The sequence below is a fragment of the Harpia harpyja genome, chromosome 12 (genome assembly GCF_026419915.1).
Source record: "Harpia harpyja isolate bHarHar1 chromosome 12, bHarHar1 primary haplotype, whole genome shotgun sequence".
Taxonomy (NCBI): Eukaryota; Metazoa; Chordata; class Aves; order Accipitriformes; family Accipitridae; genus Harpia; species Harpia harpyja.
This window is the reverse complement of record NC_068951.1, coordinates 25,014,146-25,041,708: the sequence shown is the minus strand read 5'-3', so window position 1 is coordinate 25,041,708 and position 27,563 is coordinate 25,014,146. Positions and strand designations below refer to the sequence as shown.

The 27,563-nt window shown below is 36.6% G+C and overlaps 1 protein-coding gene across 1 annotated transcript in view; it reads left to right on the top strand.

The window, feature by feature from the left end:
- Positions 1-27,563, top strand: part of CUL3 (cullin 3) — a 58,719-nt gene that overhangs the window by 19,187 nt on the left and 11,969 nt on the right. The window contains exons 2-10 of the mRNA XM_052802980.1: positions 761-958; positions 8,359-8,472; positions 15,063-15,223; positions 16,403-16,517; positions 17,865-18,093; positions 19,561-19,706; positions 22,632-22,808; positions 23,909-24,079; positions 25,490-25,597. Coding sequence (XP_052658940.1) covers positions 761-958; positions 8,359-8,472; positions 15,063-15,223; positions 16,403-16,517; positions 17,865-18,093; positions 19,561-19,706; positions 22,632-22,808; positions 23,909-24,079; positions 25,490-25,597 — 1,419 coding nt within the window. The remainder of the gene's footprint in view (positions 1-760; positions 959-8,358; positions 8,473-15,062; positions 15,224-16,402; positions 16,518-17,864; positions 18,094-19,560; positions 19,707-22,631; positions 22,809-23,908; positions 24,080-25,489; positions 25,598-27,563) is intronic.

Genomic DNA, 27,563 nt, shown 5'->3' with positions numbered 1-27,563 from the left:
GGTGTATTTACTGAAGTATTCAGTGTCTGAATAACATCAAGTGGATGCATATTCTGCTTAGTGCTTGATGCATATCCTGTAGCAACTTACTTAACCATATTTGTGCCGTGGAAATATGTTCAATACAGATGTTAATTTTGGACATTCGTAGGGTTTTTCAACAACACTTCCAAGTATTTAAATTGTAGGCACAATATTGTAGGCACGTAATTCTTTGGCCATTAGTATGTTGCTGTAAATAAAGAATATCTAGTTAGCTGAAGCAAATGACTAAGTAAGTTTGCTAACTCTGTGTCAGACATTATTGTCTTTTATTGTACAAGTTGATTTGGGGTCTGATTAAGCAGATCAGTGTTGCAGTGCAATTTATGAGGTGCCAAGTAGCATGTCAGTATGGGAGGAAAGTTAAGTGACTATCATTATTAACGCTGTGGAGGAAGAGTAGGGAAGAGACTCATGTCCACAATTACCTGCCTTCCCTCCTGCACAGGCTCTGGAATTGGGTTCTGTAGATTTGAAGGTTTGAAGGAGAAAAGCGTTAAACTTTTACAAACTACAATTTTCATAACTATTTTTTGAAATCCCATTAGTTTCATAAATACTGTTTTCCTTTTGATAAAGTTTGAGAAACCTTGTGATAATGGAATGAATAAAATGTGGCAGAAGCAATTACTGCTCCTGGAGTTAAAACTTCCAAAGATAACTTTCTGTAGTGATCTTTCTTGATTCTAAACAATAATGTATTGTTTTATTTTTACAGATGACTATGGATGAGAAATATGTGAATAGCATTTGGGATCTTCTAAAAAATGCAATCCAAGAGATCCAGCGTAAGAACAATAGTGGCCTCAGTTTTGAGGAGCTGTATAGGAATGCATATACAATGGTGTTGCATAAACATGGCGAAAAACTCTACACTGGACTAAGAGAAGTGGTCACTGAGCATCTAATAAACAAGGTATGTCATTTTATGAATTAAAATTGAAATGTCTTATATGAAAGAACTCTGAATAGTTATTTAAATGACAAAAAAAATTTATTATGTTATTATGTTGCCTTGTGTTGACATTGTATTGCAACCCTCAAAAGTGGTAGCTTAGAGCTAAGCTAACATCAAGCTTAAATGACTTCTTATTCCAGATGCTGTTTAAGTTATTCATGGAGGGTGGACCATAGGAAGTATTTGAAAGTGTATAACAGGTAACAACTTTAGCTGAAGCATAACTGTTGAGAACTGGGAATTTTTTTTAAAAGGTTTGTGGCCTTTTGGTGGCAATTTGTGACGTTCTCAGAACAAATTTTGGTTTGTTTTCGAGTCAGTTTTTTCATCTGTGGAACAAAAATACCAATTTAAGAACCTGTTTGCTATGGGGTAATGAACTAATTCACAAGTTAATGAGAGTTGTGCTAGGATTACTCTATTTAAAGAGGCGGTAGGCAATGTACAAAAACATCAGCTCAGCAACAACAAAAGTCCAGAGTAGTCTGCATTCTATCATTTCAGCCTTTTCGAAACCATGTAACTCAGTCAAAAAGACATGCAGAAACTTCTTGTTTCTGAAGATGTATCATCTTAGAAAAGGGCTCTTCACATCTTACAGTAAACCATGGAACCACCTCTTCAGTCTTTGAGCAAAGTTTAGGGTTGATTAATAAGTATGTCACTGAAAAAAAGTTAAAACTCAGTTTTTATGAGTCCAGATAATATTTACTGGTAATAGGATCATAAGTCTAGGGAAGATGCCTTACTCCTTGCGGTAACATCCATAGCTGCCGATTTTTGAAAAGAGACACATTTGATTTCATATACTGGCTGTGGGTCCAGATGGAGTGTCAGATTTTTGTTCTGTTATTACAACATTTGAAAAGGAAAGTCATAAACCATCATGTGTCTTGGATGATTACTTATGGCTGAATTACAGAGAGTGGATGGGAGGTTTATGTCTAAATAATGCATAATACTTGGGGAGCTTTTTGTGCATTCTGACTAGAGTTACTGCTGTGGCAGAGAAGTGTGTTCATTTCTTTTCTAAAAATCTTAGTTTTCAAAGGTGTGTTCCAGACAAGTATAGTCTAAAACTGCTTTGAATGTGGAGCTTTTTTACTGTTCGCATGAGAGGAAACATCCTGTATGAAGTGGCTAAATAATTTATGGCTCTGTTTTATAATTGTAGCACATCTGTGACTCTCAAACGCTTCTGTTTTCATAATCTGTGCATTCATAATCTGTACTATTCATATAAAATGTGGCAAATGGCTGAGGCTTTTTGTGCCTTGTTCTTGTATGTGCCTATGTTTACAGTTTATACTTAATAATAATCACGACACTAAACTTTTATTCTTCTAGGCTTTAGTTATACCCTGGCTTAATTTGAGGAAAGCTTCTTATCTTTGTTCCTATCTATTCTGCATATTAAAAATTCTTCTTATCTTTGTTCCTAGCTATTCTGCATATTAAAAATTATCCATATACACAACTAATTATTCTGAAGTGCTGATTGTGGCAAACTGACAAAAGAGCAGAAGATCCTGTGAGTTTGTATTGTCACTGCACTGGCTGAGAGGGTTGCACAGATACCAGTGTAGAGAATTGCCTTTCTGACACTTAATGCAATTGTATCTAATGCTTAAAAAGCAAAAAATAATCTCCAATGATCTAGTATTCTGATCTTTATTGTGATTAATCAAATTATATCTATGTGTATGGGTGACATAAAAATGGATGATCAAAAGCTGCTTAAATAAAAAGGCTAACTACTGAGTTTTAGTAGTTAAATGCTGTAAAAAGGCTAAATTATTCAGATGTCTGATCATGCCGTCCTATAAATTAAATAATCCCAGGAAAAGATTTTAAAAAAAGAAAATGTGACTTCTGTCAAAAAGTTCTCAACAATAAAGAAAACTTCTGTGGGCTCAAAGCTACTTCTTGTTCTTTTTGGTGGTTTGCTTAAGGATGCTATGTTGAGGCACTTACAGATGGAGGTATGGAGAAAATAGTGCATTGTTTATTAAGAATAGGATCAGTTCTATAATGGCATCTTATGATTGTGCCATTAGTACGTGTTGTAAGATAGATAAAAAGAAATTTTTGTTTAACCTCACACTTCATGTAACAGAAATTTTAGAGGAGTCATGTATTTTCAGTGTCTGCTTCCAAGAGCAGTTCGCTGTTAAATGTTAAGTAGCTAATTAACAATAAATGCTCTCATCACAAGTCTTTGTAAACTTCTATTCAGAGAATCAATGGTGGATGTTAGAGTTTAGAAGAGGGGCTTTTGCCAACTGAAATGTTGTTCATGAAACCTGTTAACTTTTATCAAAACGAAAATGTGCAGAAATGAATAGATTTTAGTAAAGGACTACGCTCAGTTTAGGGAGTGCTTCTGAGGAGCCAAACCCAAATTTTGAATTGCTAGAATCCTTGAAACAGAATTGCCATTTGCTGTCCACATCTGCTGGTTATCTTTCTACAAATAAAGTTACATCCCTGTAGTATTCCAGTCATGCTGGTTAATTAAGAATAGATGAAGAGACTAGGTAGAGGCAATGTATTTGTTCAGATGTTTTTACAAATAGTTTTCAAGCTTGGAATGCAAAAGTTTTTATTTTTGGTGTGGCACAGTTAAGAGCTGTATTTATGCTTTATGCTTATTTAATTGCTAGATGAAAGTTGTGCTTACTCAGCATTTTTATTAGAAAGAAACCAAACACTTTAAAGGTGAAAATTATCTAACTTGTCAACAAGAAAACACAATACTGCGTACTGTCTTTACAGCCTGTTTAATTGTAAATAAAATGACAGGTGCAAACATGATCCATACAAGATACAGGCACGCAAGCAAGTTACTATAAAGTATGCTTGATTTTGAACTTGCAGACCTTAATGGGTTTTAGTTACAGTCACCAGGTTCCGACTGCTTGATGAAGGCACTAGTAAGCCAGGTAGCTTACTCTACATCATTGACAAGAGTCAGCTGTCTTGAACTACCTTGTTTTTACTGCAGGGTAAGGACATGCTAGAACTTGTCTTTGTGTATTGACATCATTATTAAAGTATAGTACATATAAAATTTTATTTAAAAATACCGTTGAATAAAAAGTACTGAAACCTTTCATCTTAATTCAGGCATTTAATTCTTGTGCATCTCGTACTTCATTGATTTCTTGCTTTCTTGTCCTTCAGCAACCTTGTAGCCTGATGTGGATGTTCTTCCTTCACACTTCTCAAGTCTAGTCTGTTATTTCTTCATACAAGTGTTGTAAAAGTGTTTTTTAAAAATAAACACACAAAGCTTAGTTTACAGCTCTCTAAACCATTTGATCATAAGCAACATCACTTGTGTTAGAATAAAAAAAATCTTGAAGTTAAAAAGTTTGCAGGATAGTATTTTTAAAGTTCCCTTCATTTTAATGTACACTTCGTAGTCTAGTGAAATCTAAACCCATGACATGCAATGTCATAGACATTATGTAAATCGTGTGTGTGTGTGACAAAGAGATTGACTGATTTGTTGGCCAAGCCCAATACAGTTTTGTTGTTTTTTCTGTGCAGTGTACATCAGAGATTCAGAGATGTAAAGGACTGTCCTAAACTTAAATGGGCTGAAATGTGCTGTTTTGGGGAGATACTAGAGCATTACTGAAAAGGAAGAGATGCTTGGGATGTTCTTATTATGTCCTATAAGATTTCTTGATCTTACCAAACATTTCTGTTACTGTCTGTTGCTGGCATGCCAGAATGCCTTATGACCTGGTGGTCATTGCTGATACAACTGGTGGAGGTCGGTAACAGCTGTCCATGCTATTTCAGAATAATAATAAAGGCAGGCATGCAAGAAAGCCTTTGGTAAGGGGGGCACAGAGCCAGTCATTGTGGCAGTGTTGTTGAGTGCAGAAGAAATTGCATGGGGTGCTGGTGCAGAAGGTATGGGGTAAAGAAAGCATGTCTATTCTGGGGCTTATAAAGATATGTCTAGGATCCTTGGCAAGCTTTAAAATTTGCTATCGTGGTGTTGCAGAGAGAAGGGGAGAGAGAAGATAGGAATCTTCTACGGGCAGTTTGAAATTATTTCCGTGACATGTATGAAATAGGGAGGAATGACATGAGGAGTTGTGTCAGAGATAAATTAAATAGTGAGCATTACGGTGTGCTGTAAGCCTGACTGGCAACGTATGAAGTGTTATCTGCCTTTATCTTTCCTTAATGATGTTTTAAGATGATCTTGTGCAAGTCTGCAATTATATGGAGGGCAAAAGGATGTGAGGGAATTGCAAGAAAGTAAATGCAATTCAGAATCATCAATATTCTTCAGTAGTTTTTTTCTTTCAGCAAAAGGATAGCAGCTGCAGGGGTGAACACATTTCCGGTAAAGTCAGAGTTAATCTGTTAACTTAGTTGGAACTGTAAGATTTTAGAATACTATCTTTTGGACTATGGAACTGTAAGATTTTAGAATACTATTTTTTGGACTACTTGGACTTTCATAGAAGATGAAGGAACTCCATAATAAAAGTGCTAAGTCCTGGAGGACTTAGTTCAGAAAGAGATGTTCTATCCTGCTGCTCCCCACAGAAGATTCTAGCTGGCCTTACAATAGTGGAAATTACATAATTGAACTATTCGTGCTGCTGCGTCAGGCCAGGCACTGTAAGAGAGAAAATACTAGGCCGTAAGTCTGCTTTGTGTACACTTAATAGAGAGTTATTCAAAGGTATTGAAAGCTTATGCCAACAAACTATTCATAAGAGATAGGTGGGGGAGGGTGCTATATTTCCTTAAGAGCTATATCTAGTAGAAAATACTGTTGAGCTTGAAGTTATATGCAAGATTTCATCCTTGCAAATACAAGAAGACCTTGTATAGATCATGAAGCTGCTTGCTTATTTCTGAGACTGTATATGGACAGTCCTATTTAAGCTGGATATGCTTGCCAATTTACTGCATAACTGCAAAGATTGTCATAGAAATCACTATAGGCTCAGCTAATTGAAAGTAACATTCTGCTGATAAAAATCTTTGAGACTGAAGTTTTCTTGAGGCTTTGGAAGAGCAGCAGCTGTGTCTGTGAAGGGCTTCCTTCTCTGTAGAAGAGTGTGGATATCCAGCCTTTTTTACTACAAGTTATTTATTCCACCAAAGTGGTTTGACTCTGCACCTTTGCATGGCTAAGCCATTTTGTCCATTATAGTAGTTTTTCTGTAATATTGTTGTATTCATGGTCCATACAAGGAAGGTGTTCAATGCTTATTAACTAAACAGCTGTTGTAAGCAACAATTTAGTTGGCTTTTGTAGCAACTCAAAGAACAGCTTCCCAAATGTGTCTGCAGCTTAAAATAAACCTAGGAGAAAGTCACTGAGAAGCTTCACAGAGAGACTCTTAGTTTTGTTGTACAGCACCATTCCTGCATTTAAAACACATTTGCAGAAAGCCACATGGCATACTGTATGGAGCAGAGGTGGCACAGATCTGAGTGGTCCTGTGTCTGCTTGGAAGCAAGTTGGCATTGCTACCTGGTGGCAAGAACCCCCTTTTGCTACCAGTGATTTGGCACTGGCTGGTCTAGTGGGATTATTGTGATGGGTGTGTGTAATTATAAAGGCACACAGCCTCTGAGTTGTTAAAGAAGAAAAAAAAAAATCTTTGATCACTGAAGAGTTCTGTGATGGCCTCATACACTTGGGTAAAATTGACCAATCCCTACCCTGGTTATCTGTGCTTGTAAACTAATCATACTCTTAGTTTTGCTTTGGTAAATTTTACTAGTGTGGGTGATCTACCAAATAATGTTTTCAATGTTTTTCATATTGACTAAAGAAGTGAAAGCAACCATGTCACGTTTGTTTCTCTTGTTCTGGGAGATTCTGTGTACTCTTTAGAAGTATGACTGGTGAAGTTTTTAATGCATATTTACATTTTAGCTGAAAACTACATAGATCGGATGACAACAGGGCACACATTTGGGACACCAAAGGGTAAATGATGATCACTATCAGAAAGAATGAGGCAGCTAAGCAGTGCTGCTTGTGACTTATAACTGCATATTGTGTTTTCCAAAAGCAAGGAGGAGAGGCCTTGCTCAGTTCTGGGGAGTAGGTGTTTGAAGATTTCAGAAGAATTTGATCAACCTGCAGACATGCCTATATTACCTAGATTTAATAACAAGGTAAATGTTATGGGGATAAGTTTCCACAGCTTCTCGAAGAGACCATTGTGTTCATATGATACGCCATTCTATGTTTCTGGTTTGCTCATCTAAGTTTATGGAGTATATATAGTAGTGTGGCAGACTGAATTTTTTGTTATGCTGGTTTTGCCTAATAACTTCATAAAACTTAAATGTCAGAATGAAGTCTGTCAGGTGGTTGCATCTGATGTTGGTGCAGCTTGTGGCTGCTTGTCGTGTGTGTTTTGTTTTCCTATTTGAATTCTCTCTACTTGTGCAATAGTGTAAATTTTGGTATAAATGCAAATCTATAAATGTAAAAATACATTCTGTTTGGTTACAACAGAGGGCAGAATGTCAAAAGTCTATTCACATTTTGTTAATTCTGGAATAATTTTTTGTACATTCCCTCAGGTTTCTCCTTTACATGAGTTTAAAGCTTGAGCACTGTAGTATATGCGTACTGCATGAAAATCAAAATATGAAACTGGATATTCTTTTTTATTAGTAGGGAGTAGTAGCGTCAAAAAGAAATAAAGCCTGAAGTTGATGGGACAAATTAATCAACGAGGAAATACGTTTGTAAAAACAATGATGACTTCCTTTTGTTCTCCAGAGTCTTGTTGGCGATTATGGACTATTAGTACGAGAGTCTGGTCTTTACCAAGTGATTGATTGTTTTCTTTCAGAACTGTTGTTTGCTGTAACTTTATGCTATCTCAGCATGTCTTCCCAAATGCCATTATGGCCAGTTTTCCACCTGTGCTTGTTCCTGTTCATAACATTTACCAGTACTACCTGATATTCTGAAATTACTTCTGATAGTAAAGTTAACATTAATTGAAACACTATAGCATAGGAAATTAAACCTTTGAGGAGTTGTAAAAAAATATTTTTAACATTTGAGTTTTCATGTATTCCTTTGAAATTTAATATCCATTTTATTTTGTTGCTCTTGGTTTTAGCCTGTTTTTATTTTTTTATTTTTTCCACAGAAATGAAATAAAAGGTAGGGACGGTGAGCACCCAGGAAAAGCAAGAACTTGTTTGTAATATTTGAGTTTGTAGAGGAGAAAGAAAAAAAATTTTTTTTTTTTTTTTTTTTTTTGAAGCAAAGCTTGTTAAGATTTAAATGATGCAGGAGAAACTGACGTGGGTTTATAACAAATTTTTTTTTTTTTTTCTCTCTTCAGGTGCGAGAAGATGTGTTAAACTCCTTGAATAACAACTTTCTACAAACACTAAACCAAGCATGGAATGATCATCAAACGGCGATGGTGATGATTAGAGACATTCTGATGTATATGGTGGGTATTCTGCTTTTTCACACATTTAACTTGGTGCAGTAAATTGTCTTTTGACAAATGTAAACAAATGAGCTGGAGGGGTAAAAAGCAAGGCATGCTTACCGGTCTTCCTAAGACTGCTGTCTGTCCCTTGTTTTGAATTTCCTGTGCGCACACAAGACTGTTATGGGTGTGTGACCAATTATAATTGGATTCTTCTTTCAGGTTATCTCATTATCACTTGAAAAATGCATCTGAAAAATGGTTGAATTTTGCAGTTCTTAAAAAATAAGCTAGTCAGACCCATTCTGGCAGGTTATAGATGTTACTTGCATGTTTTAGTTCACATAGTGGTGGTTTCTTACTGTGGAAAGCATAACAGTGTAAAGTCCCCTCAAACTTCCAATGTGGTGGTTGTTCTTTAACCTTAACAGCTTGAAGAGGATAACTTTGCTTAGGTACAGTCTGTGTCCTTGAATGTTAAATTCTAATTGAATACTTTGCTGTTCATATAGAGCTTAGGTACAAGATCAAGCAGAGTACTTAGATGATGATGGGATCTTGGTTGCATGGTTGTAATTTTAAAAGAAAAAAGGAAAGCATTTTTTACCTGATAGCTAACAGAAAAGACCTTTTCTGAAGAGAGAGGGCTTACATTTTTGTGTCTGGATTGTGTTATGCTTTAGGTAGTTGGTATATGTCATGGTTTAACCCCAGCCAGCAACTAAGCACCACGCAGCTGCTCGCTCACTCCCCCCCGCCACCCAGTGGGATGGGGGGAGAGAATTGGCCAAAAAAAAGTAAAACTCATGGGCTGAGATAAGAACGGTTTAATAGAACAGAAAAGAAGAAACTAATAATGATAACACTAATAAAATGACAACAGTAATAATAAAAGGATTGGAATATACAAATGATGCACAATGCAATTGCTCACCACCTGCTGACGGATGCCCAGTTAGTCCCCGAGCAGCAATTACCCCCAGCCCCACTCCCTCCAGTTTATATACTGGGCATGACGTCACATGCTATGGAATACCCCTTTGGCTAGTTTGGGTCAGCTGCCCTGGCTGTGTCCTGTGCCATCTTCTTGTGCCCCTCCAGCTTTCTTGCTGGCTGGGCATGAGAAGCTGAAAAATCCTTGTCTTTAGACTAAACACTACTTAGCAACAACTGAAAACATCAGTGTGTTATCAGCATTCTTCTCATATTGAACCCAAAACGTAGCACTGTACCAGCTACTAGGAAGACAATCAACTCTATCCCAGCTGAAACCAGGACAGTATGTGTTTAAAATCCCAGAATGGTGGGTATGGTCTGAGGATGCAGGAGAGTGTATTTTTGCATAGATTCTAGCCAAAGGCTTTAACTTCAGAAGGAAAAGAAATATGTGTTGAGACACTGTGGGTTTTTTATATAAAATCTTTTTTTTCCAAAATATCATACTGAAGATAGTACTTTATGCAATATTAGACAGTGAAGGACAGATAATGGTAGTGCTTATTTTGTTTTTGTCAAAAAAGATGATTAACTGAGATTGTACTCGAATATCTGCTGAACAACTGGAGTTAAGATCTTGTAGCTGTTAAAGATCTCAGGCTATGAAATTGAACCTGTTTGTATTAGCTGTGAAGAAATCCTACTTGGTTAATAAGCTACTAAATGTTAAAGAATTTGGAGTAATTATTGTAGCTGCATAGCTTAATTTTTTTTTTTTTTTTAAGTTGTGAAAAGACCACATACCTAAAGATAGAGGGCTGGATAAAATGCCTTCAGTGACACTTAATGAACCATGTATCTTATCTTGCCAAAAGGAAGAATGGGAGATTATTTTGAAGATGTACTATCTTCACTATAAGAAATCCTGGAATCTCTTATGTTTGTGAAGGACAAATACAAATCAATTGCTGCTAGCTGCATCTGGGCAAATTCAATAATAGTTAACGATTAGAATAAGCTACCAAAGCTAGTGGTGAATTTTCAGAAACGTTAGAAGACAGAATCCAGAGCTTTCTAGGGGAATAGCTGTTGTGTCTTGGCCAAATACTACGTATTATTTCAGTACAGGAGGTGCTGGATGCTCCAATACAATGTTATGTGCTGCTCTTAAATTCAATAGATCTTTGATCCCTCAAACAGTGTCAGAGAAAGCTGGCCTCATCAGCTCTTCTTGTTTTAGTGTATTGACCAGTATATTGAGGACCAGAAGTCCCCTTTCTGAGGAAGGGTTACATGCTTCAGTTAGCACTTCTGGGAGGAGATGAGAGCTGTTTCCTAAGTATTTTTTTGTGCTTAGGAGAGCAGTGCCTTGACTTTTGTTTGAAGCTTGCAAGTGCTGTTAGAACAGCCAGCCAGCCTTCTCTTTTCCACCAAAACTCCAGAAGGTGGAGACCTGCAGCATTCCTACAAGTGCAAATTGAACCTCATTGGGTTGGTTGTATTTTAGATTCAGAACAGAATAGTAAACAAATAAACTTGAATACCTCTGGAATATATAGTCTTTCACGTGCTGTTTGACAGTTCCTAATTATTTCAAGTGGGTGTTCAGCTGAGGCCTCCACTTGCCTAATTATTTGCCTCTCATAGGCTTTTTCCCTTGTACCAAAATGACACCCAAGAAAACAGAAAAGATGCATCTAACAATAAAACATATTTATCGTATAATAGTAAAAATATAATAAACTTTTCTTTCAAAATGCTTATATAAACTTGTCAAACTTCAGGAGCACTGATGTCTTTGTTAAACATCTATAATGTAACATGGTTTTTATGATTATAAATTTAATCTTTATTAGATAGAACTGTCTAATGCAAGGAGCTAATACAATGGGTAGATTCCCTCCTTTTCTTTGACTTGTAGGGGCATAAGATGAAGTGTCATGAGAAAATACATGCTTTGATTACAAATTAAAAGTATAAGCTATGGTCTAAAATGGGACTAGTCTCAAAGATTTGCAGTTTCACCTTTGTCACTGGGATGTCCTGTTAGTCAAACATAATTCTGTTCATTGGAAAAAGGTTAAGAGCAGGAAACTTCTAGTCTTGAGTATGTATTCATTCAAAAAGCTTGAAAAAGCTGCTAGTACCAAAAAATTACAAAGCAGAGGAATATCTGTCAAAGATGAGACCTGACTGCTCTTCAAAGAAACAATTTTCAAGAACTTTATAAAATAAGGAATGATTTGTTCTTTTATGATGTTGAGTCTGAATGAAATGTAGTTTTATAATGATATGCTTATGTCAGAAGTTGTTTATACCTTTTTATTCAAGCACAGTTAATATAATTTACCTAAAAAATACTTTACCTTAAAAAAACCCCAAAAAACAAAACACCACTGTATAAACTCAGTCACTAGGCATTGTTAATTGATATGCTTGTGTTCCATCAGGAGAAGTATATGCAATTTTAATATGTCTATAAAAAAAGGATGACCCAACCCTCCTCCTCTTATTTTGTAGGCTGTCCCAATTACTTACTCATCACTTTCAGGAAATGTACCTATTGGTAACCAACAAGCCACAGTCTGACATCAGTGAAAGTAAAACAGTTAATATCCTCTTGAATTCTGATCTTACTTTCTTAAATTCTTGCTTCAGCCTAGTGATTGTACCTCTTAAACTAAACTGTATCTGTTTTAATGCCATGTTTGTTTTCCAGCTTATTTTCACCCATTGTCTCCCATATGATGTAAGTCAAAACAAACCTCTCCAACCCACCTTAATCTCTTTCCTCTGTTTAATTTTGCCACTTCTAAAATAAAAAATAATTCAAATATATCTTTTTTAGAAAGGTATATATTTTGTACAATGGAGTTTGTGCATTGTTATGATACTTAGTGACTAGAATACTTGCCGTTTGAGGTTTACAGCAGGATTTCATTTTACATGCAGAACCTCTTCCCCAAGACACTTGTAAAGCTTGCCTTCTAGTTGCATTTTAAAAAAAAGTCTCACGTCTCTTGTGTTGTGGTTGCTGCCTGGTAGAAGTCTGCTTGGTTTCAGGTCTGTTGCATAATGTAGTTCTCATGTGAGGTTTTGCAACCTGTAATTGCACAATAAAGGCAAATCTAAATTTCTTGAGATATTCCAGTTTCATAGTTGAATTTCAAGTTTACGTAGTTCCACTGTATTTTATAGTATATGTGCACTAGCTCTCCTCCTTTTATTTTACGTGTTTAGGCAACAGTAATCAGTGCCAGAATAGATGTAATAATCTCTGTAAATTCATGGTACTGTCTGCAGCAAGCAGTGAGGTACCAAAGCAGTGAAGTCCTGTCCTAAGTAGTATCTTCACTGAGTCAAGTAACGTACTAAGACATGTTGAAGTAATGTACTGCAGTTGGGCATATCTGAAATTTAGTCTCACTTACGGCTGCAGTGTAGGTAAGCATACCTACAATAGGTTTTATTTAGCTACTGTATGTAACAGTAGTAGTGGAGGTGGAGTTCTTTGGTTCTTCTCTTCAAGCTACGTGAGCGTGCGTATTCTTGGAATGTCTTACGGAAACTGGGCTAAACTTGATTCTCTGGTGTCCTTTCTTTACTACTTGTACTTGCTAAATTTAAAGCAATTTCAGGTATGCAAACACAGCGGTCACACCCCTGGCTGCATTATGGGCATATGGGTAGTGCTAGTTAAGCACTGTCAGAAGTGAACAATTACTCTTGCGAATACAGCTGTGTATTTCACAGAGGGCAGAGCATATACAGCTGTGTATTTCACAGAGGGCAGAGCGTTCCCTTCTCATCTGTGCGGTGCACAAAGCCAGTGTCTTGATTTAGGCCAGCACTGACAGATCAGCTATGTGAGTTTTGACCTCGAGGCATATGACTGTCATTGTTGATGGCTTATGCACAAGGTAGTAGGGAGAAGTGTTGTTTTTATTTTCAGAACTAGGATCAAAGACACTTGCTATATATATATATATATATACGCACAGCAGTGTCTGAAGGCTACATCATCCAGGTAGTGCATCCATGCAGAGATGGGCAAAATGTGGCTGGGGATATCTTACAGTAGGTAACTTGCTTTAGTTGAGATCAGAATTATTCTGCAGTGTAAGCAGCATTGTAACTTATGAATAACTGCTGTCTGAAACTCCACCCTTGTCTCCTGAGAGTTACTCTTACCTTTAAGCACCTGCTGCTTCTCCCCGTGGGAAGTGATGGCTGTTCAGTAGCATATAGCCTTGTCAGTCAAACCTGTTCCCAGATGGGGCTTCCTGTCTCTAAGATTATTTTTTTTTAGGTTTGGGAGAGCTTCCAGTAAACAGTAAAAGTGATCTGTTACCAAGGGTAAGCAAATCAGCAGCATCAGAAATGTTAATGTTGCTACTGTAATTTGGGCATTGTGGAGTGGTCTGGCTTACTAAAGAGGCATTGCTATTGCCTTAAGAAGAGTTTCTAGTGCAGTTACTATTTCATTTCATAACGGCAGCATTTAGCACTGCCACAACATAACATATGCAGATGAGTCATGGCCATGGCTTTAATCCATTTTGATACCCTGCTGCCTGTGCTTCAGAGGCCTGAATATTCTTTGGAAATAATATATATGTTCTTTTCTCCTCAAGTTATATAGTATATTAGACACTATTTTTTAATTTCATCTTTCATCTCTTTGAAAATGTATTTTAAGTTTGCCTTACTTTAGAATCACATTTATTTCTATTCTTGATGCAAGTGTCTAAATAAGGGAGTGAAATAAATAACCCTGTCTTTAAATAACGGAAAAAAAAAAATAGAGTAACGCATTCCAAAGACCTAGACCACCATGTGTCACTAAACTGACTTCATGAGCCCAATTAGTAAACTTTTTTGTTTGAGGCAGAACTGAGCTCACTTCATGGGCCACAGAGTAGGCATATCTGACCTGTTCCCATCTTGGTTTTGCATTTAAATTAAGTGCTGCCTTTCTGAAGGGAGTGAGTGGGAAATCACTTGTCAATTGTGGAATCTGGTGTTTTGCTTTCCTCTGGTCATCAAGTGGCAATCTGGCATATAATTAGCATACAAGTAATTTTGCCAGAAGTCCTTATGTACAATTTTGCAGTATCAATCCATAAATGTTTTGATTGTAACTATTCTCATTTTGGCTTTACGTTTTCTTCTGTTCATGTAATGATGCTATTTTAAGGAAATTTCACTGAATATTGAGGGGGAACTCTCTGCCTAAAAGGAGTGGTAGGAAGATGCATGGGAGATGGGGAAAAATTCATTAATTTTTCTTAACGAACAAAGAGGGGTGGATGGAAGGGGTTTGAGTAGGTAAGTAAAACATCTTTCAGATCGTGCCATGAATTTTGTCATTATTTGGAGATTCTCCTGCCCCCAAACTAAGTGGCAAGGCTGGAGATTTGTTCTGGCGTGCTTTATTCATAAATGCTATGCTTCCACTCTTAAGCAAAGTAGAGTTGCTGTGTAAATAAAGTTTTGGAAAATGGGACTGAGTTTGAATTTTGAGGGTACTTACGATTTCCTTTTATGAAGAAAGGAGAGAAGATTAATTTGATTATTTCTGCACAGTGGAAATATGACCAATCTCTTGCAATTTTGAATAGCATGGGTGTAGTGAATTTAAAATTTTATTGCTGTGTATGCCTTCATTGCAGGACCGCGTGTATGTGCAACAAAATAATGTGGAGAATGTCTACAATTTGGGCTTGATTATTTTTCGAGATCAAGTTGTACGCTATGGCTGTATTAGGGATCACCTGCGGCAAACTCTGCTGGATATGATTGCAAGAGAAAGGAAAGGAGAAGTTGTAGACAGGTAAGATGTTTGTAAGTGACTGCATTTTGTTGTAAATAACGCATGTCGATTTTTAAGAGTGAAGCAAGAACATACACAAATAAATCATTACCTAAGGCTGTGTTCCTGATCACAAGATAAATTTCTTCATAATCCGGGATAACATATTTCTTTGTATATTAAGGTTTAGCATAATGGTAAATGGGGAAGCTTGATAATATATATTTTAATATTTATCTTGTGGGTTTTATTAAAACATCTGTTAAATCTCTCCATTACCTCCTTATGCCAGAGCATTTGGTTATAAAACAGAGTTTTGACAATTCTCTGCCTCCTGCTACCCTGTATTTCCTCTGTACTGAGAGATTGTTTCGTTTTCTTGTACCTGTTGATTTTTTTTTATTATTGTTGAAGCTTTCTTTTTTAATTCGATTTCCCTTCCTCATGTTTTGATTCATCTGTTTCTTTGTAGTTTAGTTGTATCTCTGAGCTTTTGAATCTGTTCCTCCTGTTCTTTGACCAGTTCAGTAGATGTGGAGTTTTGTGCCACACGTTGCAGATACTGCAGCTGAAGTAACTTCAAATTTGCAAGTTTTCTTGGGCTTCTCCAGTTTCAGAGCAGCTGTTGGGTGTGGAGATATGTAAGCTCCATGCTGCTTTGGCTGCAGTTCTGTGACTGAGATTGCCCAACATACAATTTATGAAGAGAAAAATACTCACTGGCAACAGCTGTGTGTATTGTCCCCTACTGCCAGAAAGTGGAATTTTTTCCTGGATGCAGTTCTTTTGTTTTCACATTTTATTGATGTGTTTCTATGCCTAACCAAATGCTGAACTTGCTGATAGATTTTCATTTTGTGGGTTTTTTTCTTTTGTTTTTGTTTTTTTAAAAAAACCCCAACCAACCAAAACCCCCAAACTTTGCTTTTCTGAGTTAGTAGAACTTGAGACCTGCTTCCCTATCGTTGTATTTAAAATATTTAATAAACATTGTCAGTTCCTTAGTTTAGAACAAAAACAATCAATCTTGCTCCTGTAGTCTTCTTGAAAACCTGTCGTGTGCCAAACAGATTTAGGATGGACTTTCTATTACTATATTTTATTTAAGTTGATACCATGTTCTGAGTTGTTATTCTGCTGTGTACTCTGTCTTACAAGCATGTAGATTTCTCAAGTTGTTAACAACTTACTTTTTGGCAGAGGCGCAATAAGAAATGCTTGCCAGATGTTAATGATTCTAGGTCTTGAAGGAAGGTCAGTCTATGAAGAAGACTTTGAGGCTCCGTTTTTGGAGATGTCTGCAGAATTTTTTCAGGTACAGCAATGTTGTCACATCATATTTGGAATGTTGTTATAACAGCCTGGAATTATGAGAATTGGCGGTACTTTAAGTAATTGCTGCTTATTTGATGAGTGTGTCCATCTCGGTTAAATAAGAAAAAAAATCACTAACTTTGTGGGAAAGGTCACACAAATTTTACAGCATTACCATAATTTGAATGTAGTTTTGAGCGATGGGTGCCAATAACATGTAAAGTAATCATCATGCTAATCTTGTGCCTGCTTTGGGCTATTTCATGCAACTTAGTCTATCCTTGCATTGCAGTCACAGTCTTTTTGAAATACCAGTTCTAAAGGTTCAGACTGTTTCAGGCTGGGAATGGAGAGGGGAGACTACCTGTCAAACTGCTTTTGAGGAAGCTTTGTTTCCTTCATAGTTTCTACATTTGTGAGGGGTTTTTTGTAATAAAATGAACCGAGTCAAGGAATTAAGTGTATCCAAGTGGCTATCCAGTTGTTGGCCAGCCAGTGAATAACATATTTTAAATATTTCCTGAGTTTTTTTCTGAGATTAGTTTCAGGAAAAAAGCCAGTTGAATGGTTGTTGAGTGTAATCATGCTCATCTATTGTTGGAAATTTGTAGAAATTGTAAAAGCATGTTAAAAGATATCTAGATAACATAATTTGTCAGTCTCCCAATTCTTACGCAGTATCGAGTGTCTGTCATATCCTCTGATCTCCAATCTTCTTTGAAAATCGGAAGCATATGTTGCACAACCATTTAAAAGTAATTGTATTCTGTTTTTCATTGGTGCTACGTAAAATTAAGAAAAATAATTACTTTCATTTAAGTTTTATTTCTTAGCTCCACTGTAAAAAAAATAAAAAATAAAAAAATCTTTCTTCCAAAAGACTATGCTGACCACTATGGATAAAAGCAGTTTGACATGAATAATGTGCTCAGCATTGTCACAAATGAGAATAATGAGAACTGTTGATCCTCACAACTCATAAATATGCCATAAACTGATGTTTGAAAGGAATTTCTGCCTCTTCCCTCTCCCCATCCTTCTGTTTTCTTTGGACCTGTGGCTGAAACTCTAGCTGGTGACTGGAAACTAGGTTGGCTTAGGTTGTTTTAGTATGAAAAATACCATGTTCATATTGCATGTACCCCCTTATGTATGTAACACAATTGGTGTAATAGAACCTTTATTTTGTATTAAGCATGTATGTAAATCTTGGGGGTATAATGATCTCATTTGTTGGACATGCTGGGTTTGATTTGAACTTGCTTATAAATGCTGATCTGAAATAACTAGTACGTTTCCTTTTTCCCCTTGAAAAAAAGTCTAAAGTACTAATTTGTGTTAATCACAGATGGAAAGTCAGAAATTTTTAGCTGAAAACAGTGCTTCTGTATATATAAAGAAAGTAGAAGCTAGAATTAATGAAGAAATAGAACGGGTGATGCATTGTCTGGATAAATCAACAGAAGAACCAATTGTGAAAGTTGTTGAGAGGGAGCTTATTTCCAAGCATATGAAAACTATAGTGGAAATGGAGAACTCTGGGCTAGTTCATATGCTGAAAAATGGGAAGACCGAAGGTAAGACTGCATCATATGGGAGACAGAAATGCTTACAGTACTGCTTATTGTTTTTAAACATAGGATAAGTCAAGCTTAATGTTTGTGTTCCTGTGTAATTGTAAAAACACTTTGGTGGCTCTGTTTTGCAAACATCTGAGAATATTACTTCAGAGACTTTCAGAGGGCTCTTAAAACAGAGCCCATACATACAACTCATGTCTATTTAGTACCAGATAAAAGTACTTTTTTGGTAAGCCTAGTATCTCTTAAGAAAAGTACAAATCTATTGTAGTGGTCTTTGTTACCTGTTTTCCATGAGCCATTTTATTACTTTCATTCCTCTAGTATGTACCTGTCAAAATGCATCGAAGTTTTTTGGTCCACAGGCAGTTATTTAAAAAGTGCTAGTGTAAATCACTTAATAGAAGTATTGCAGGACCAATTCTTCGGGAGAGGGCTTTGTTACAGAAAAAAAGTTGGCTGCTTCTAAAGGATACGAAGCAGCTTATTGCAGTAGTTGAAAAAGAAGGGCTTGGCTTGATTTGGGTTCCCTAATAGAGGTTAATGTAGGACAGAATGACTGCATGAAAGTTACTATGGAAAGAAATAGAACATAAGTTTCTAAAGTAGCATAATGAAGAGAGTGATTGTAGTATCTATATTTAGAAATCAGTGCTCACACTAAAGCTGTGAGATTGGGGAACAGACTTGCTGCTTAGATTAATGGCCTTTGTTTGTTAAAGCAGCTTCGCAATTACTAGGTGATAGTCAGAGTGACAAAGTGAGCAAATTTCTTAGCTGGAAGAAAAGAGAATTACTGTGTTGAATAGGAAAGTGATGATACTATACTTAACATTTTTTCTTTAATATCCAGTTAAGATAGCCTTCAGGCTGAGGGTACAAGGATATTGAAGAGTATTCATAAGATACAGGAATTAGTTTAACTTTTATGAGCCTTGGTTTGATTTAGTTAAACACTAGAGAGGAAATACTTGCTGCATTGTGAAGATAAGATTTCACATAAATGTGCAAGGATGGATTGCTTTTTTGGAAAGCCATGTTTAACCTAAGCCACTTATCATGATTTTAGATGGATGAAACAAAGTAGTGTAAAATTATATGGCTGACTTTAAGACAAATATGAATTAAACTCTGATTTTTTACATTTTTTTGCTTTTGATACAGAAACAAGCATCTCATTAGTGTTGTCCTATTTGCTTTAACTTAGACTTTTCTTATAACTTTTAATACAGTATTTGATTTTGGGGATGATAATCTTGGAAGGTACATTCTTAAATACCACTTGAAAATATAATCTTACTGAAGCTTTAAATGCACTATCCTTCAGCACAAGCAACAACTTTTGCTGGCGTAGGGATCAGCAAGTGGCTGAACTTTTACTGTTGTCTTTCGCTATGAGATGAATGAGTTACAGAAGTATAACAGACAGAGGGTGTCCTGCATAATACCTCATTCTGTTTCCAGACCTTGCTTGCATGTACAAGTTGTTTAGCCGTGTGCCAAATGGTCTGAAGACAATGTGTGAGTGCATGAGCTCATACCTGAGAGAGCAAGGCAAAGCACTAGTTTCTGAAGAGGGAGAAGGAAAGAATCCGGTTGACTACATTCAGGTAGTTAAATATTTTAACTTTCTTTTCTTCCATCTTTCCCACGTTCCCCAGAGTAGCAGTTAACTACATGATTGAAAAGGTAAACCTTAATATTGATTCAAGCTACCTTTATAATTTTGTTTAAAATATACATTTTCTGAATTTTCAGACATTTTTAGAACTCTTCTTTTACCTAAGTTGCTTGGAAAGTACGTGCTCAGTTTTTGTGCTTTTGGTAGCTGCTTTTATTAAACAACATATTGAGGCTAATTATCTAACTGCTGGGAACTTTTTGGATTATCCTAAATGATATTTGCCTCCAGAGTGAGTTGCACGTCTGCTGGCAAATAGCTTTATAGTGTCTATTTTGTTGAATTTTATGTAAAGTTAGTTATCAATGTTTGAGACAAAAATCACATGACAGTATTTCATGGCAAGATTAACTATGTCTGAGAGGTGAATGTGTTATAAATTATAACAAATTACTTGCTTCATTCTCTGTCTCCCTGAGAAACAGAACACTTCTGCATGTTAAAAGACATAAGTGTTCTTTCTTGTTCTCCATCTCTCACTAAGAAGTGATGTATACCATTAATTTATCAAGGTCACAAAATATGCTTTAGGAGTGTTTGTCATCTTTTCTCTCCCATTGTCTCTGAGAAGATGGTTTTAAATTTGCACATAAAATCTTTAGACTTCCTTGGACTTTAGGAAATGTTTTTATAGCTGGAAGATGTTTTATACTTAATGTGAAAATGTGTATTCATTAAACATTAAGTTGGGGGGGGTTTAAATGTGTAGTTGAAGTCCTTGTGTCTGGTCTTTAGGAGAAACATTTAATGCTGTATGTCTATTATCTCTGCTGTTTTGTTTGAAATCAGTAACTTTGCTAGAACTGGTTACTATTGGAAGAAGCCATTTGAGTATAAAAACATTTTTGATTGGATTATTAATTTTCTGGCAATGCTGAAGCAAACTTCTTACCAAGCTTGAACAAGAATCACCTCTCCAAGGACTGTTAAAAAGAAGAGAGAATGCCCTTTGAAATTTATTAGGTTTAATGATTAAGGGCTGTTATGTTTTTTTGTGGTTGTATGATTTAAAAAAAAAAAAAAAGATATGGAAAATAAGTGTCTGGATTACTTTGAAGTAATTTTCACTCCTTTTAAATCCTGATGGACCTAAAGGGGTATCATTAAAAATTTAACTGAGAAAGAGTTAAAAACTTAATTGTGAAGATGCTATCAATGTTTCTTGCTACAAAGGTGAATAGCATAATGAAGCTGAAGACAACTTATACTGCATGTCTTTTGGCAGACCTCATCCTCTCTGCCCATTAGTATGTACCCCAACCATCTCATGAAGATGTCCTAGGGAAGGGATTGATACTTGATTACTACTAAACCCCCAAATAGATTTATCTTCCACTTCCATTGACACAATGGAAAAAGAGAAAAATACCTGTGAACTGAGGAACCACCTCACTCTTCTCATCTCAGCCTTGTTCATCTGAATCTTTCAAGGACTTAAAGAGCAGTAAGAAGACAGGCAAGGAAGCTACATTATACCACCAAGAAAAAAAATTCATCATAGGCCAGCACTGCTTCTGAAACATGACATCACCAAACCCTGAGCGTAATTGGCGAGATGATTGCAAAAGCATTGCCAGGGGATTAGATTTAAAACTTCTTAAAATAATTTGAAAGGATGTTGAAATGCTGTTGTAATTTAAGGTACTAACAGTTTCTCCTGTTCAACACCAGGTTGTTCAGATGGTGTGTACTCCTGGAGAGGAGACATAAGCTAACCTTGGTAAACAGAGAGATAGTGGGATTTACTTTGAATTTAAAATTTCTAATACGCATTAATTAGCCTGTCTAAAGACCATTCCTTTAAGTGAGATGGTGAGTTCTTAAGAAACATTACTACTACTTTGAGTAATTCTTGAATGGCTTCTTTAAGTAACCACATATAAATAATTTCTTAAGAAACCAAGGACTTTAAGATCATTTAACCTGAACAGTTTTTGTGGGCAGTTGTTATCCATGATAAATTTAACTCTCGAGTGATGTTTTCTCTGCTGCCCCTCGCCCCCAAGTGCTGTCTTAGTTATGTCTAAACCCTGTGCGTATCATAAATACTTAGCAAGGTGTTCAGGTGATTTTAAGATGCTCTCCCCTCCTGCACTCAGTTGTTTTAACTCTGGGTGAAGATGGTGCAAACCTCAAAAATGATGTTAAGAATCTGATGATTTAGCTCAGACAAAGTGGTTCAGTTCAGGCCTGTGAACTTCACACTGTGATAACTGGAGAGCTACTGCTTGTATTCAACTTTCATATGTTCGCAGTGACTCTTAAAGATCAGCTAGAAACATGCAACTAAATAATGCAGAACGTGTCCCTGGATTGAAATTAGAGGGGGAAAAAACCTAACAAGATTAGGCCTGTTGTTGCAGTGTGTTTTCTCCTCAAACTTGTTTAGTAGCTCTAGGGATGCAGCTAATGGGTGCTTAGCCTCATCTTTCCCATATCCTGTATTTATGGTAGTGACTTTGTCAACGTTATTTGAAATAGAAAAGGCTTAAGTACAACAAATACCTCCTTTAAGCTGTGGATTTAAAAATACAGTAAATTAGCCTGTTTAACAAAGGTGATTAAAAAACTTTCTTAATCTTCAAGTAGCCTATTATAGCAAACTGCACCAGTATTTGACACCAATGTTTTAGGCAATTTATCTGTAAATTGCTTCTGTAAGAGATTTATGGCAGCTATACATATTTAAAAAAAGGAAATGAAATTTCAGATACTTTCTAAGAATGCTGAACTTAGAGAGCGCTTTGCAGAATTTCTGACTGTAGATGTGGTCCTCTCTATGACTTCATCTATTGTTACTGTTTTACAGCTTACAACTTCAAATCAGTGAAAATGTTTTTGCTTTTTTTAAAAGGGTTTGCTGGATTTGAAGAGTAGGTTTGACCGCTTTCTTCAAGAATCTTTCAATAATGATCGACTCTTCAAGCAGACTATTGCGGGTGACTTTGAGTACTTCCTCAACCTCAACTCTAGGTCTCCAGAGTACCTCTCATTATTTATTGATGATAAGCTGAAAAAGGGAGTCAAGGGAGTAAGTATAAACTAAATGAAAAGGTCATGTTCTTTGCTGTATAAACTTGGATGAAACTAAACTAAGCTACTTTTCTGAGAATTATTTTTATCTTAAGATAAATGGCAATACTGCCTTAAAAAAAAAAAAGTATATGTAACACATCTGAGCTCATAACACTTTAGATATAAACTTAGAGAAATATAAGGCACAAGGAGATCGAGATATTGTGTGGCTTGTCCCCCATCTCTGAAGCAGTGTACCTGGATTACTTCTGGCAGATAGCCCCTCAAAAAAAAATTAGGTTGTAGTAGATTGTGCAGCTCCCTTCTCTTGAAAGCTTAAATATCAGCTCCTTAAATATATTTATAGTTTGGCAGTTACTCTCAATATGTAATAATTTCTTTTGAAAATTAACTCACTTGGGTAGGCTAAACAGTTTGTCTTTGCCTCTTAATACTGCATTTACATATCAGAGGACTATTACCATATCTGTCTCTTCTAGCTTAAGTACAGCTGTTTCTTCAGTCTTACCTCATAGCTTCTTTTATGAAATTTTTTGAGGTACAGCACCTGGAACTGGACAGGATGGTTCAGCTGAGGCTTCAGTGGCTCTGAATAAAGCTGAATATTATTGCATGCATCTTATACTTTGAGAATCGAATAGTAAATTCTATTTATTTATAAAATAAGTAATCATTTTACTTGTTGTGGCATTAGACAGGCTTTGCAAAACGAGTCTTAACATTTTTAAAAGCTTTCATTCCAAGCTGACTTTTCATACTCTTAATACTGGTTTCCATCTATGCTTTTTTTTTTTTAAATACTTAAAAACTTATCCAGGAACTTTCACTATATTTATCCAGGCATTCTACCCATCCATCGTCTCCTGTCTCCCTCATGATTGCTTTTCCTTCCATTTTAGATCTGTTTCTTTCTCTGCTCTATTGAGTTTGTGCGCTGTTCATTTGGCTCTATCATTCACATGTTGGACCAGTTTTGTTGGCTTCTTTAAAGGCTACTGTTAGACCATATGCTTGCTGTGAATTAGTTTTAAGTATTTAGGTTGTATAAGACACTTGTGCTGGAAGGTTAAAACCAGTAAATTATTTCTTTTACAGCTAACAGAGCAAGAAGTAGAAACTATATTGGATAAGGCAATGGTTTTATTTAGGTTTATGCAAGAGAAAGATGTTTTCGAACGCTATTACAAGCAGCACTTGGCAAGAAGACTTCTCACAAACAAGAGTGTTTCAGATGACTCTGAGAAAAATATGATATCTAAATTAAAGGTAAGACAGTATCTGCATACTTTTTCTTTTTTTTTTCATAAATATGGTTTCTTCTGTTTTTACATAAGGGATGTATAGATAACATACATCTTGATCGCTGTTAAATACAGATTTGATTTTAAAGCCCCAACAGAAAATATGAAAGCCTTTTTTGAATAATTTCTTGGAAATAAAAGGAAGGAAATACTGGAAAGCACCTATGATGAGAGAGCGATCTAGAAAACAAAATAATTTTTTTGAAAATTTGTTAAGATTTTCCAAATAAGAGGACAACTCCTGTTATCTAGTGACTGGATTTGAAGACAAGACTGTGTTTTATCCTATATTTTCCGTTCTTCACAGTAGAATTTTTTTATTGCATGCATTGTTGTTCTTTAGTTGCCTCCATCTGCAGACTGGTGATAATGTTCAACTCCTCCTTTGATTAAGTGGTTGAGATAGATTGAAAAAAAAGGTCTTCATATCAGTGTCTGGAAACACGTTTTCCTGTTTGGTTCATTTTACTGATGAAATAGGCCAAGAGATGGAGAAGAAAGGTGAACAGTCCTTGAAGCAAGTTCTAATGCAGCTTCTTCCTCAGTGGCGTGATAAATGGCTAGGGAACTTCCAAACCAGAGTGATTTGATCCTAAGATCAAACTTTACTGATCCTCATTTTTGACCTTTGTATTCTATGAGTAAGCCTGTTTGCATCAGATTTCTCCAACCTATGCGTATTAATTGCCTCTCCACTTCTCTAGCCTGGTGATTTAGAAGGCACGGGGCATACATTTGCAAAATGAATCAGTGGACTGGAACTGCCCTCTTTTCTTACGGATTTGCACAGTGATTAGGATGCTGAAGCTAACATACTTGCCTTTACCATATGTGTCAAAGTACATGTTAGAAATAGGCACAAAGTCCTGTATGTGCAACTGAAATGCATGTGTTTGTGCACATGTATCTAGATATGCATATGTCCCTGATTCTCAAAAGGTCTATTAATCTCGCTTGGTAATCTGCAGCAAGTGTTTAAAATTACATGCTCTTAGGACAACAAGATTTTTTTTCTGATACAAATAAAGTTTATTTCCCTTTACAGTATCATGCTAAAAAGCAGGTGAAAGTGTATGCCTTGGTCTGATAAGCTTTCACAGATTTTTAAGATGAGATAAGAAGCTAAACAGAAATAAAAAATACAAAAATGGAGAAAAGAGAAGGAAAGTGAGTTTTGATATGTGTAGGGTTAGATCCTTATATGAAATATGAAACTTTTCTAAGTTCTGAAGATAATGCAAATGGGAATCCCAGGAATCGGACGTAAAGAAATATCATTTTTATGAGATTTATAAGCTAACTCTTAGTCTTGCAGCTCACGTATCAGAGGCTCTGTTTTCGTAGCGCTGGCACAAGTTATTTTGTGTGTTTTTAGACTGAATGTGGATGTCAGTTCACGTCTAAACTGGAAGGAATGTTCAGGGACATGAGCATCTCAAACACAACGATGGATGAGTTCAGGCAGCATCTTCAGGCGACCGGGGTAAGAGCGTTGGGGGACTGAGTGCTTGTCCTTTTACTTCAGTACAAACCCTAGACCTTTATCAAGGCTCGTGGTTTTTGATTTGTTAGTATATGCATGTGGAAAGAAGGATTTTGTTAGCGTGCTAAACTTATATTTCTTTTACTGTGTTTCCTATCTTACAAGCTTTGTTAGTATTTCCCGAAATACAAAAGTCAGTTCGAAGCTTGATCCACAGCTTGAGTAGTGCCAGTTTCGTTCCATAAAATCCTGTTCCAACTTCTGTCGTACCCGCATTCTTCTGAAAGGGCTCAGGCTCGCTGCCGAGCGGCTCTTCCTGCTTGTGGCCGGCAGGGGGCGGGCGGTCGCTGCTGTGCCCCCCGCCCAGCTGTGCCCAGCTGTGCCTGCCTCCCCTGCCCTGCCACCCCGCCCAGCTGTGCCTGCCTCCCCTGCCCTGCCACCCCACCCAGCTATGCCCCCACCCAGCTGTGCCCACTGCCCCTGCCCCGCCACCCCGGCCTGCCCAGCTGTGCCCGCCCCCCCTCTCCCCCCAGCCCAGCTTGGCTCCTGGGGCTGGTGGCCTGCTCTCGTGTGCATTTCCAAAACGCCGTGTCACCAGCAAAGTCTTCCCTTTCTCATTCTTTAAAACTAATCTTCACTGCGACCTGTATTTTATGCTAACAGCAAGAAAAATATTGCATACTGCAGGTATTTGAAAAACATACCATCTCATGTTTAACTTCTCGGATGCAGTTAATGCCTTTACTAAAAGCAGAACTGCCATTTTATTCAAATTGCCAAATGTGGACTTAATTGTTCGATCAGGAAGTGTTACACCTTGTTGTAAAAGTGGACCTCTGGAATATTGCATAATGGAGAGATCGTTTGTATTTTGAGATATCAGTTTGCTTGCTCTAAACACTTTTTTTTCTATACTGATGCTCAGTAGCGCTTAATAATATATAATAAAGAACCAGGTAGTTCCCCGTCTGCAGGTAAGTAAGTCTGTATATCAAGCATGTTTGAATGAGTTTCAGAAATCTGAATGCCAGGAATATGTTTGTGGATTTACTGTGTCCATTGTCCCTGGTTGTGCAAGGTGATCTGAATGAAGTCTTTGCTGTCTTGAAGCAGTGAGCTGAAATCTTCCTCATCAGCATACTGTGAATCATCATGAGTGAAAGAACGGGATGTTCTCAAAGTCGTTTCAGAAAAAGTTGTAGAGGATATGGATAGATATAAAGGTGTTTGTGGACAGGCAGCTTTACGACTGCTTTTTTTCTTTAGAGGCTAATCATGTTTTCCTTCTAGAATGCTTGAAATACTGACTTCAAGAAAAATTTGTTAGAGCATTCCCATTTTTTAGGTATCACGTGGGACTTGTACATGGAGGAGGGCTTGTGTTAAAGATTCATGTAGTTTACACGACAGTTTTACATTGAGTGAGTTAATAAATGATGTCTATCTTCTTTTTAGTTATGTGCAGCTAGTAAGTTGAATTTAAAATGTTAACAGGTATTCTGCTAGGCCTTATTTGAAACTTCATCTTTCTCTTGGCAAGGGACCAGCAGTTTGCCTGATGGTTGCCTTTTGATCACCCTAATTGTGGCCTTCTAATGAAATTTCTGGAGTACTTATTTATGATAGGAGTGTATATGTTTCTACTGGTGTCAATAATATTGGAGAGGAAATACAGACAGGAAGACTTCTGGTTTTTTGTGTTACTGTTAACTTGCTGGTGATGCTGTGTTTTATATGAAATAGTCTATTCTACGCCTTTTTAAACAATTTGTGTACCTTGAATACATATAGTGCCTCCTAGAAGAGTCAGGCATCTGTTCTTCTCTAAATAATCCTACCTGCAAAGTCTCCTGCTGGATCCTCTATCCTGAGATACAGGTAGTGCCAAGGATTGTGTAGATGATTGGTTTGCTATCAGTAAGTGGAAAGCTCAGCGCTGGGGAAAGTCCAAGCTAATAGATTATGA